The sequence below is a fragment of the Mizuhopecten yessoensis genome, unplaced genomic scaffold, assembly GCF_002113885.1.
Source record: "Mizuhopecten yessoensis strain PY_sf001 unplaced genomic scaffold, ASM211388v2 scaffold3091, whole genome shotgun sequence".
NCBI lineage: Eukaryota > Metazoa > Mollusca > Bivalvia > Pectinida > Pectinidae > Mizuhopecten > Mizuhopecten yessoensis.
The window spans coordinates 917,040-929,942 of NW_018404871.1; the positions used below are offsets into that span (position 1 = coordinate 917,040).

Sequence of the window (12,903 nt, forward strand, 5' to 3'; positions counted from 1 at the left end):
ATGATCACCCCATTTTGCACTTGAATTAAAAATTACACCTAAATGTTTATGATGTTCAGTAAAATTTAAAAATTCGCCATTAAATTCTAATTGTAAATCTTCATCAATTTCAACCAAGTTTGAAACAAAAATTACCTCAGTTTTTTCTGGATTGAATGTTACTAACCAAGTTTGGGACCATGCATTAAGAGACGATTAGTACGTTGGTGACATAAGTTTTTTAAGACTTGGTGAAGGTGCACGTGGTTGTTATTTTCTACCGATCTGTTTGGCTTCTGTAGATACAATATATATAGCAAGTTTGTCTCTGCCCTTTAGGTTTAGTAACAGGATACTTGTTCTTCAAAGGGTCCTGTTTGCTGTAGAGAGTCACAATCAATAGTGGTGATTACATATATGATCACACCTCTTTTCCTCAGTATGGTGTCCCATAAATTGGTTGTAGTTTTGTATATATGGAAAGAGTCAAACATCAATATTGAAATTTTAAGCAGGAATATTTCGAAAAATACGCCGTTAATCGACAGACAATGGATAACATAGGGTCCTATCCTAAATTGATACATAATTATTTTAATGTATGAAGGGAGACAACTTTGACTTAACCTGAAGAATACTAGCGTTGTCACCCAACATTGAAGCAAGGCGTAAACCTTTGTCGTTAATATGTTTTGTGTCCCATGCTGGAAAATTCGGGAAAATCCACAGTCTTCGAGAGAATTCTTCAGGTCTTTATAATCAGGCATACAAAATACCAGTCTTATTTTATAAATCTTTTTTGAGTTATTGAAGTCTTAGTCGAAACGTGTCAATTAGAAGCATGAGCGCTAGCGGAGGCGGAGATGACCAAAGAGAGTCTCGAGTTCCCAGGGATATGCAGGGGCTGGTGAAGTTCTGTATCGAGCAAGGGGCTGAGTGTGACAATCCCGAGGGGATGCTCAGCCAAATGACAGCAGAGGTAGGCCTAAAACTCAGTCACAAGAAGATAAAAATATGGGGTTTCTGAAAGGAGCATATCGAAATTGAACCTGTCAAATTCGTCGTGAGAAAGGTTTTGCGTAATACTATTTCAATAATGTCAAACCAGTATTCTACAAACTATGTATTTTAAGAAACATCATGATCACTCAATATTGAATTCATCGGCGAGCAAAATCTTACCTAGCGGCAGAGACGTATATAACACACGTGTTATATACTCTCTGCTAGCGGTCAACAATCAGATGGCACTGTGATAAGCATTTGTGTTGATTTTGCGTTGAGCAAGATGAATCCAAATTTGTGAAAGGGCTTAAGAAAATATGTGATGCCATGGTCCAAGATCATCACCACGTGGTTTTGTCGCTGGCATCTTGATAGGTAAGGTTATCTATCTGAATACTGCAACGCCCTCTTTCGAGTGCTATGTGTTATCTGTGTTGATGCTAAAAGTATATTGTGTTAGGTGTTTAAAGTGTATGTGTCGGATATCAATCATTAATGTTAAATGTGTAACAGGAGAGGAAAAATGCACGGCCAGACCGTGGTTCGAAACCAAGACCTTCCGAACTCTAGACGGAGGCTCTACCAATTGAGCTATATATGGTGGCCGACGATCGACCCAGTCCACTTCTGCTACAAATGTTTACCGCTCTGAATATTAAAACATACAATACCATCAATAAACATAACTTAAGTTTCAATACTCATTTGTGTGTGTTTTATAATATCATGTATTCACTTAAATTAAGCAACCAGCTGTCAGAGCTTTTGTATAATTGCTTAAAATGAAAGTTGATAAGCAAAAATCAAAATAAAATTTAAAAAAAATGCTAGATTTATATTTATGATACTGTTAAAAATCTCAGAACAGTATTATAGTGTGACGGGAAGTTATTAATATAATTCCTTACTTTGAATCTTCACTTTCAGAGACGGGAATGGCTAGAGTCAGCTCTTAGTAATATGACCACTAATCCTGTTACGAGGATGAAAGAGGGACTTATCAAGATGAATCAACCTGATGACGAAGACAACGAAAATTTGACAGATGAAAAAATAGCTGCTATTGAGGAGATTATGGAATGGTGTGAAAACATTGATTTAGCAATAGGTAAGATAAAGGAATCACAATATACTGAAGATATACGAAGGATAAAGGAATAATTATACTATTAATAATAATTTGAGGTTCTTATAAACCACTTTATCACAACCTAGTTCGTAGGTCGTCTCAAAGCGGTTCACAAATTATTATCCGTGGTTATAGGGCCTTTGCAACCAGCCAATATCTTTCTCAAGTCCCTGGGGAGCAAACAGCCGGTGCTGCCATTTCGGCACGCACAGCTAGCATTCAACAATTCTAGCACTGCCCCAACCATTTACTCATTTACAGCTGAGTAAACTCGCTAGACTGGAAAAATCGGAGTAAAGTATCTTGCTCAAAGATACAACACCGTGCCGTGGCGTGACTTGAAACCGCAACCCTTCTGTCACAAGCCTGGTGTCCTTCCAGTGGACTACCGCGCCTCCAAACCAGGTGATTCAGAATCATTTTCATTAAAAAAAATAATGTAAAGTTTATAAGTTCTTTCTAAACCCATAGTATTGTGTTTGGATAGGTCTGTAGAACCAGGCTTTCAAGTTCAACTTCATCAACGATTGTGCACTGTTGTGCATCTTTAAAAAAAAAAAATGAAGTCCCGTCTATCATATTTTTTTGTAAAAAGATATATATTTTTATTGATGAATTATTTATTTATTTGCAGATTTTCACAAAATTGGAGGGTATGAAGTATTGGCAAAGCAGTTCGACCACAGTGAGCCCGAGGTTAGGTGGAATGCATTAGAGCTTCTCGGTATCCTAGTACAGAATAATCCCTACTGTCAGGAGGCAGCAATTAAACATGGGTTACTTCCCCTTGCACTACAGATTATAGATAATGACAACAACGCCACTGTCCGCACGAAGGCACTCTACGCCATCTCTTGTAAGATTTTCACTCGTATTATAATACATGTAATAAACAAGACATATAAATGAGAGATTGGCACAGTATCATTAAAAGATAAATATTCATACAGAATGGTGAAGTAAAAGTTTTGAGAACGTCAGTATTGCATAGGAGTTACTTTGACACTTCTGTTTAATATTTACCTGTTCAGTGCATTGATGCTGATTTACTGTAAAAAAAATAAGAACATCTTTCCATTTTAATTTTGAATTTGTTTAGATTTAATATCCTTATTGTAAAAATCAAACAGTCATTTAATGTCATTTGTGGATACATATTGACAATTAATACGCCAATATAACAAATATAGGTCACTGTGACCTACAGAAAATGTATTTTCCTCGATTTGACATGAAATGGCATGGGGTCACCTGTCTGACTACAAGGCTTTCTTTTGGTACTCGCACCAAGTCGGCCAAGGTTTGATTCCTGATTTGACATGAAATGGTATGGGGTCACCTGTCTGACCACAAGGCTTTCTTTTGTTACTCCGGTTTTATCCCACGTTAAGATCCCTGCTTGATTATAATCCGGCCAACAAGAAGGATTAAGATGATAGAACTTGTTTCACAATTGTTGAAAAATAAATAAAGTTCAATTTAAAAAAACAACGTTTTCTCTGGTTTGTAGGTTTGTGCAGAGACGTACCTGATGCCCAGAAGGTGTTTGTTGAAAAGGACGGCTTCTCTGTTATAATGAGAGCTATGCAGACTGATGTGGAAAAACTGAAAATCAAAGCAGCATTCATGCTGAGTAGCATGTGTAATGAAAAACCAGAATTTAAAGGTAAGTTATCCTAGGTATATACATCATAATGTCGGACAAAATAGCAAAATGGTACCATGCTTTAACCCTTTCACCCCTGGAGACCATACTGGACTCATCCAGATCAATGTATGGTAGAGTCTACTAAAGCTACTTAGGGGTGATAGGGTTAATAGTACAGTGCTCTCTATAGGTTTTTCAAATTTTAACAAAACTTAAGTAGAATCATATATCAATTTTGAAAATGTAAGGTGGAACATTGGTGTTTTATTTTCTGTTCGCAATGCAAGTTTTGAAGGAGAATTTGTTAATTTTTCTTCGTTTATAGTTAGAGATACAATGTACTTTTATATTGACTGAAAAGACACTGTTTTGACCATATACAAAAACATATGCATATGCTTGATAATCAGCACCAGTGGTTTTTTTTGACATTGCTGTGGCCATAAGTCCAGATAAATTTGTACTTCATAGTAAACACTGAAAAAGTTCACTAGCGCTTGCATAAAGTCTACTGGTGTTGGGGTAGTGAAATTGTCCACCCCCTGTACATGTACACATATGTTCATGCACCTAACCCATTTATGTCCATGTAATAACACAATAGCTGACTGTCTACCATGTGAAATGAAGTTGTGTGATAATACCTTTATTAAATACAAAATGTACCTATTATTAATCTTTAAATGCATGCGATTATGTCAGCGAAAGATTTTCAGGATAATTTTGAGATTTGCTTCCAAGTATAGAGTAAGGTGACAGAATAATGATGTCACTTTTGTATCTATGGCATGAAGAAATGCAAAATCATGGAAGTTTTAATAGTGGGTATTTATCAAGAAAGAATACTGATATAGAGTTAGCCTGTTATCTTATCCTTTTGTCAATAAGTGTACTTCAATCTTAACTCTGTTCTTTCTCTTTTAAAAATATTTTTTTTTGTAACTGAAAATACAAGAAAGTTTAGCCATATCTGACAAATGGTTTTCAATAAATGTTATTGTTTTCCCGACAGATATAATGTGTGATATAGGTATGATCGACCAGCTAGTAGGACATCTACAGGAAGAGCATGGCGCTTTCCATGAACACATGATGTCTGCCCTGCTGACTATCGTACGTGATCACCCGCGGGCGTATGAGGAATGTCATCGACACGAACTCAATCTCATCAGTACTCTAAATAACAGGACAGAGTTCCTGAAAGGGAAGGAAGAGTTCCAGGTGGGTATTACCGTGATAATTTATTAACTCATTCACCCCTGAAATATCATATTGAACTATTCCAACCTTTGAATTGGAAGAGTTCAAATGTGTCCTCAGGGGTGAAAGAGTTAAATACATTGAAAATATTTGGAACATCTTATATAACCTTTGAGAAATAATTTGTCAAATGATGAATTTAATATAATATTTGCAAACAGTAATAACTTATTGAACATGTACATTCCCTGAACAAATCAAAAATAAAATAACAAACATTAATTTGATAAATGGTGTAAATCAATCAGATATTTTTTGTAAAAGTATCCAAAAGTTGAATAATTTAAAGACAAAGAAGTGGATATTTGTATTAAAGTGTTTTTTTGCCAGTACACCATAATGTATAAAATAAGTACATGTATTTTGAGCTACGTTTAAGTACAATGGTGATCAATTTTTTTGTACTAAAATATGCATTGTTATAAATATTATAATAAAATGTTCAAATTAGTGAAAATTACAGTATTTTTTATTAAACAATTACTGATAAATGCCCAGTGATCAAACAGAGTAAATGTAGTCAATATGATTTTATTTCCAGGAGGAACTAGAATATGCAACAGAGCTGCTTAGGTTATTAGAGGATCCAGACACCTCAGACGTGGCTAGATGACCACATCAAGGCTACATAAGGCAGTAGTGGACTTCAGGTCTGCCCATTAGACCAGTACTCTCACGCTTGAGATGGCCGAGTATGCACAGACACGCTTCAGTGATTATACCAGTAGCATGTGGTTGTATTGTTGTATAATTCCTGGAACAAAGTCATCCATGGGTCATCGAACGAAGTTTAAAGTGGATTGACAATACAAATGTCTTCACTACGTAACATCTTTTGTGCAGACGCTTTTGTTTTCGAAGAAATTTCCTCAAATTTTCAAGGCTTGTCTGTGATGATTTGGGGGAAAAAATGTTGTTTAAAATTTTTGGATAAATAGGACAATATATGGGATGAAAGTCAATGCACGGCAAATGTATTGACACACTAAAAGCAATATTTATAATGTATGCAAAATTTTGTTTATTATAGTGACTATTTGATCAAATTGTATGCTAACTAGCGATGTACCATTATGTCAGTATATTGCGATTCAAGACTGTATCAGTATTGTATTGTTATAAGATGTTCTGGATAAATTATCAGGGATAACATCATTTTGAGGGCATTAGGAAAATAATTAATAAACGATGAAATCAGTTATCAATTTATCTTGGTGCTTAATTGTTAAAGCCTACTGTAAGTGTGGCAATTATGTACTCAATTTTTCACTTGATATTTAATCACAGTTGTGAAAATATGATATCTGACTTTGTTTATTCATATCTTAGCTACATGTTTATTGTTTACACGCTGGAATCTCACTTACAGAAGTTTCAATTTGACTTCTGTAGGTCTGATATCATTAAAATGAAGGAAGTATATCACTTATGAAGAGTTGTTTGTATTTTAGATATGGTCATTATTTGGCTTAAAGCTGACAGTGCAAGTTAAAAAGCTTTCAATGGAAATTAAAAAAGTTCTTGTTTTGAGATCTTCCCCAGTGACGAAGAAGCGACATTTCAGAATGTACTTGCTTGGTAAAGAGAATGGGTCTTGCTGGATATAAAAAGCGCATTACCCGTCAAACTGGTTATCATTCTACAACTGACCGTCTTGCGATTCAGTGCACCGCGTACCCTGATCGGCAACCAAAAAATGTTTTTTTCAATCTCAATTAAAAGCTTTTTAACTTACACTGTCAGCAAAATCAGTCATATTGGTTGGTCTGTTATAAATGATATCTCCTCCCCAGATACTTGGCAGGTTTCCAATGGTAATGATGAAATACTGATACCATTAAGATCATAGTTCCACAAATGATGGGGCTGACCTTCCTGGGCGAAAAAAAGCAAAACTAGCAGATTTGATTTAATCATAATTCCACAATTATGGGACAGATTTCAACCAAACTCTGGCATGCTTAGTCAATGAAATGAATTCCTTTGGTATCATTTATTAGCTCACCTTGTACACAGGTCAGGCTAAATGTGGTGGTGGTTTGTCCATCATCTGTTGCTCATCGTCTGGAAGGTCATCAATTTTTGTAGCCCACAATCTGATGATTATTCAAATCACCATGGGTCCGTGGTCTGCGTCGGTCCTAAAATAATTCTAACACTCATTGGGTCTGTTCTCCAAACCTGCTGATAATTCAAAATTTATTTTCGAAACAAAGCTGAGCGATTCAAGGCCCTAAGACCCATTGTTTTCAAATGGAGCATGCGGAAATTGACCAGTTAACGGTATAGTTTGAATTATATGTTTACACGTGGACCTTAATATTTGAAATGGAAACTTAAAAATTGGCCAACAGAAACTAACATTTCCAAATATTCAGAATTCATTATCTTCATCTCGAATATTCAAATCAAGCACACAGAATTTTAACAAAATTATATTTGACAAATAAAATAGTGCAGATAGGCAGATAGTATAAAAGTTCTGTAACCAACGTCCAGACATCATTGGAAAGAGATATAATCTTACAGCCATTCCGGATTGATCATAGCAAATTTTGCAAATTATTAGTTCGAACGTTTCTTAACCAATGGTCATCATGCATTGTTGTTTGTATTCTGCATTGTAATCGGCCGCTCTTGCTATCCGACCTAAAACAGTTTATTTCTATATTCATCCCCGGTAGAATTGCATTATTCATGAAAGTTATTTCATAGGACTTTACTCTTTAGATCAACCTGTTCATTTACCTGACGATATCCATATATGCATCTACATTTGCATATATTGATCATCAGAGCTCAGGCGCACGCAACTATTATTAACATGATCTTATTAGACTTTCAGTATAACGTACCCAGCGACTTAGAGTCTAACAAGATCAATATTAATAGTAGTTACATGACCCTAATATATGATCGAAGTCAACAAAGAAAGAAATACCATGAAAGCCAATGCATGATAACGTGCTATGATTTATTTGATGAAAATGGAAAAATGAAAGACTTGACGGACATTTCATTTTAATAGACTGTACTAGTGTAGCATTTCAATTAGAGAACCGACAACATAATCCCGTTCTCAGGACGAGGTAGATGGCTGTTGATTGGTCACCGATTAAGAATGAATATCCAAATCACGACTGGCTGTGATGAAGATGAAAGAAAAACCAAGCAACACAGTTTTGATTCAGCGACGTGTACATAAGTCTTACCCCTTGAAAAATCATCGACTTAGTCCAACTATAATGATTATGTTGATTATCTGTATTACCTGAGAGGAAACACGGGGACCTGAGAATTTATAACAGCTATATTTGGCCCTAAACTAAGGTGTTCAGAGTAATTTTAATATGGTTTAGGGGTTTAGATCGACTTTCGGTAAATGACGTATATATAATCATTGGGGGTGTCATTTTTACCGAAAGTAAATTTGATGGTAACTGCCCTTGGAGAGAGTTCAGTTCATTTTAAGATCTGCGCTAGAAGAAATGAATGGAACAACTATGATAAAGCATGTTTCCTGGCTGCTGGACTCACTGGACCAGCAAGATCAATTCTGGCTGAATATTCTTACCCAGATTTGGATTTTATCTACCTGATAGACCTATTGAGGCAAAGATACGGTACAGGGGGGAGATCTTAAGTACACCTGGCTGAACTAAGAAACGTTAGACGCAGACAAAATCAACCTCTACAGAGCCTTGCACAATATGTAAGAAGGCTTACTTCATTGGCATATCGAGATGAACCGACAGTCACAAAATCGTCTAGCTTTTCTCTGACACCATCTTTGATTAAGACCTTTATTCCAAGTGCATCCTTCAAACTTAGATGATGCACTTAGGATTGCTTTGGAGGCAAAATCTGTCAATAATATAGAAAGCATGCGACAAGTTGCCAGCCAAGTCAATCTTAAGAGTGTGATCTCATCTAACAGTGACACACTGACAGATTCACTTGTTGAAGATGAAGTTCAGAGCCTTAGAAAAGGTATTGCAGAAAAAACAGCGTAGTTCAACAGTTGAAGACCAAGAGATCCAGTCAGAAATCAGACGAGAGACCTCGAAATCTATCCGATGTGGTCTGTTACTTTTGTAACCAGAAAGGACACTATAAGAGGAATTGTGTAAAATTTCATAACCAAAGTGGGCAATACACACAGTGGCAGGGAAACGATAGGAAACCAACTTCTAAGAGCATGGGAACTTGATGTCGAGTGATCCGGTAGAGACGTCTACGCTGATGCTTGACGGAGATCAAGTTATGGTTGGATCTCAGCTAGTTGCTGGATATTTAGCTGATCGGGCTAGGAGAGGTCTATATTCCTCAGATTCCTAGTTGATACTGGGTCATCTGATACATTCATATCAGAAGAGCAGTATATGAGGATGGCTGCGGACAGTCGTCCAAAGTTATCAGCATGTGATGTCACAGTACGTCAGGCTGATGGTACACCACTGCCAGTGTACGGAAAAAATGTACAGATTTGTATATAGGTTCCACAAAGGTTAATTTAACTATTATTGTTGCTGAAATAAAATTGGGCGGTATTTTGGGGATGGATTTTCTACTAGCAGTACCTAGTATATTGAACCTTACAAACATGCAATTGGATTGTAATAAAGACAAAGTGTGCTTTGAAAGTGTTTACTCAAAACCTCTTACATGTAGACTGTTTGATTTATCAAGAACACAATCCATATTCCTGCTGGAAGAGAGATCATTACAGTGGCTTAGAAAGATGACGACAGCAGACTCTTAGGTGGTATAGGGTTGGTTGAACAACCATCACATGAAGATGCAAATATTACAAGGAAAGGATTTATAACACCAAAGGTAATTGTTCAAGTCTAAGATAAAAAAAAAACTCTGTAAGGTTATGGAATCCTGGCAGAGAGGACACGGCTATTTACAATGGTTCAGCTGCTGGAACTCTAACACAACTTTTCAAATAGATCAGATACAAGTCAATGAGGAAGCTCAGTTGAGGCATATGACAAGTGATAAAACACCTAAGGGTGTGGTACCAGATAAATTACAAAACTTACTGAAACAAAGTACTGAACAGCTGACTAGAAAGGTACAAGTTGCACAATTGCTTACTGAATATCAAGACGTCTTCTTTAAAGATGATGGAGATATTGTCTGAACCAACCTGGTAAAACACCGGATTGACACTGGAAATACACCTCCCAGACGACAACCTTACATGAGGTTACCTAGAGATCAACAAGACATAGCTGATGAACATGTAACAGTCATGCTAGATAAAGACATCATTGAACCCTCAGCTAGTCCGTGGGCTTCCCAAATGGTCTAGTGAAGCGTAAAGATGGTGGAACCAGGTTTTGTGTAGATTATTGCCGTCTTAACATGGCAACAGTCAAATATGCATATCCTCTCCCTCGGATTGATGATACGCTGGACTCTTTGTCTTGCGCAAAGTATTTCTCTACCCTTGATTTGACCAGTGGCTATTGGCAAGTGAAACTTGACTCTGATGCAAAACAGAAGTCTGCGTTCGCTGTTAGGGGTGGCCTTTACCAGTGAACGGTTATGCCCTTTAGATTTTGTAATGCATCATCCACCTTTGAACGTTTGATGGAACACAATTTTACTGGCATGCATTGGAAGACACTTCTCATCTATTTGGATGACATCATCATTTTCAAAACCTTTTTTTTTTTTGAAAATCCGGAATGGCTGCAGATCAGAGCTTAGTTCTTCAAAGTGGCTAACACAAGAACAAGAGAATAATACTGGTATTCGAACTCAAATTCAATAACAAGCCATTCGGATTAATATGTCTCGTCTATGCACCGCCTTGACCATCAATGCACATATCAGAGAAACTAACTTAAACGCTAAAACTTAATGTTGATGAAGATGCTGACAAAGTCAATGGACCATAAAAGGTAGGGGGCATCCAGCATTTGATGCATGGGTTGAGATGTACAACCTAAGATGCATCTATGATCCAAGTTTGGAGAAACTAACTTTGGATGACTCCAAAACACCAAATCACGCCGGCGTATACACGCGTTTCAGCATTTTTTCCGTTTAAAAATATCGATATATTAATAAAAAATACTTTATTTGTTTGAAAAAATGGAAAATTCGTAATTTGTCAGAAAAATATTAATAAACTTAAAAAAATACTACTTTTTCGTTGGAAAATACAGTGAAGAATAATTCAAGTAAAAGAGATCAAAAAGGATTACTCCAAAACCAGGACGACTCCAAAAACCAGAATGACTCCAAAAACAGGATGACTCCAAAACACCAAATAACACCATACACGTGTATCAGCCCGTTCAGCTCGTTCAGCATGAAAAAACTGATGACAAAAATCTATTTTGACGTTAAAATATCGATAAATTAATAAAAAAATACTTAATTTGTTTGAAAAAAAGGGAAACAACCTTAATTTGTTAGAAAAATATTTAAAAAAAAATTAAATTTTTTCTACATTTACGTTGAAATTTTGAAAAGTTCAAGTAAAAAACATCAAAAAGGATAACTCCAATAAACAGGATGTCTCCAAAAACAGTACGACTCCAAAAAACAGAATGACTCCAAAAACAGATCAAATCACGCCATACACGCGTATCAGCTCGTTCAGCCTGTAAGATGTCTTTTTCGTTAAAATATCAATATGTTAATAAAAAAATACTTTATTTGTTAAAAAAAAAAAGGGAAAATACTTGTCAGAAAAATATTAATAAACCTCAAAAAAATACATTTTCGTTGGAAAGCAGAATATTTCAAGTAAAAGACATCAAAATGGATAACTCCAAAAAAATAAGATGACTTGAAAAACAGGACGACTCCAAAAAACAGAATGAATCCAAAACAGGACGACTCCAAAAAAACAAAATGACTTAAAATTTCCGGATATATTACTGTCTTTCCAATTTCGTTTAACAAGTTTGCACTTTTCACTTCTGGTTATGACGTCATCAAAACCAACCCGTTAGTCCAAATACACACTCTACAGTCATGCAAAAACTCGATGACGTCGTCAAAGTTCTAACGAAAGCCAAAACACTCGATGACGTCGTCAAAACCAACCCGTCAGCCAAAAGACACACTCTAGTCATGCAAAAAATCGATGACTTCGTCAAACATCTATATGTTTATATTTGAACAATATGATAAAAATAAAATGTTAAAAAAAATCGGCAGCGGATAAAAAGACCGGAACATATTACATCTATGCTCGGTTACTGCTTCCGCAGTCCAGACAAAAAGTGTCCCGTTCACCCGAAATTACGATTATGCTTATTAGAAATAGAAGGACCGGTTAAAATCGTACACTTTACACTTCAATATCTCGGCATTGAGCTGACCGATTTTTACTAATTTCGCGCAGGGTACACTTTAAGGGGGTATTTGTAAACAGGCTTGTAAGCACTTGTTGTCCATCTTATACATTACGCTAGACTAAACTACCTTTATCACCCAATAGTCTATATAAATTATAATTAGTCATTTTTGACTGTTTCTGGCCTTTTGTCCAATTTCTGCTGTATTTGTCCAATTTCGGCTGTAGGGGTGAAACAGTCAAAACTGTTTTCCCGGTCAGAGCGAACTGTTACCCGGCGCGAATTCGATGCGCAGAAATCCCCCCTCGAGAGCCCGTTCAAGCGTTGCGGTGACCGCAACTCAGTGTTGAAGCAATGGCAATATTGCATGCAGCATTGATACTAATTTTTATTTGGTAATAAAACAATTGTTTCATGGTTATTTTGGGAACAGCCAAAACTATCAACCCTCGGTAGGGGGAATCCCTGTGGAACTGTTTGCCCTTGGCCTAGCGGCCTCGGGCAAACAGTTCCCCAGGGCTTCCCCCTACCTCGGGATGATAGTTTTGACTGTTCCC

At 36.3% G+C, this 12,903-nt stretch overlaps 1 protein-coding gene across 1 annotated transcript; it reads left to right on the forward strand.

Moving 5' to 3' along the window:
- Positions 1–635: 635 nt before the first annotated feature.
- Positions 636–6,448, forward strand: LOC110446983 (hsp70-binding protein 1-like). The gene is made up of 6 exons (XM_021492345.1): positions 636–958; positions 1,912–2,092; positions 2,748–2,969; positions 3,624–3,779; positions 4,774–4,982; positions 5,563–6,448. The coding sequence occupies exons 1-6, from the start codon at positions 821–823 to the stop codon at positions 5,632–5,634; spliced, it is 978 nt and encodes a 325-aa protein (XP_021348020.1). The 5' UTR covers positions 636–820; the 3' UTR covers positions 5,635–6,448.
- Positions 6,449–12,903: the final 6,455 nt, after the last annotated feature.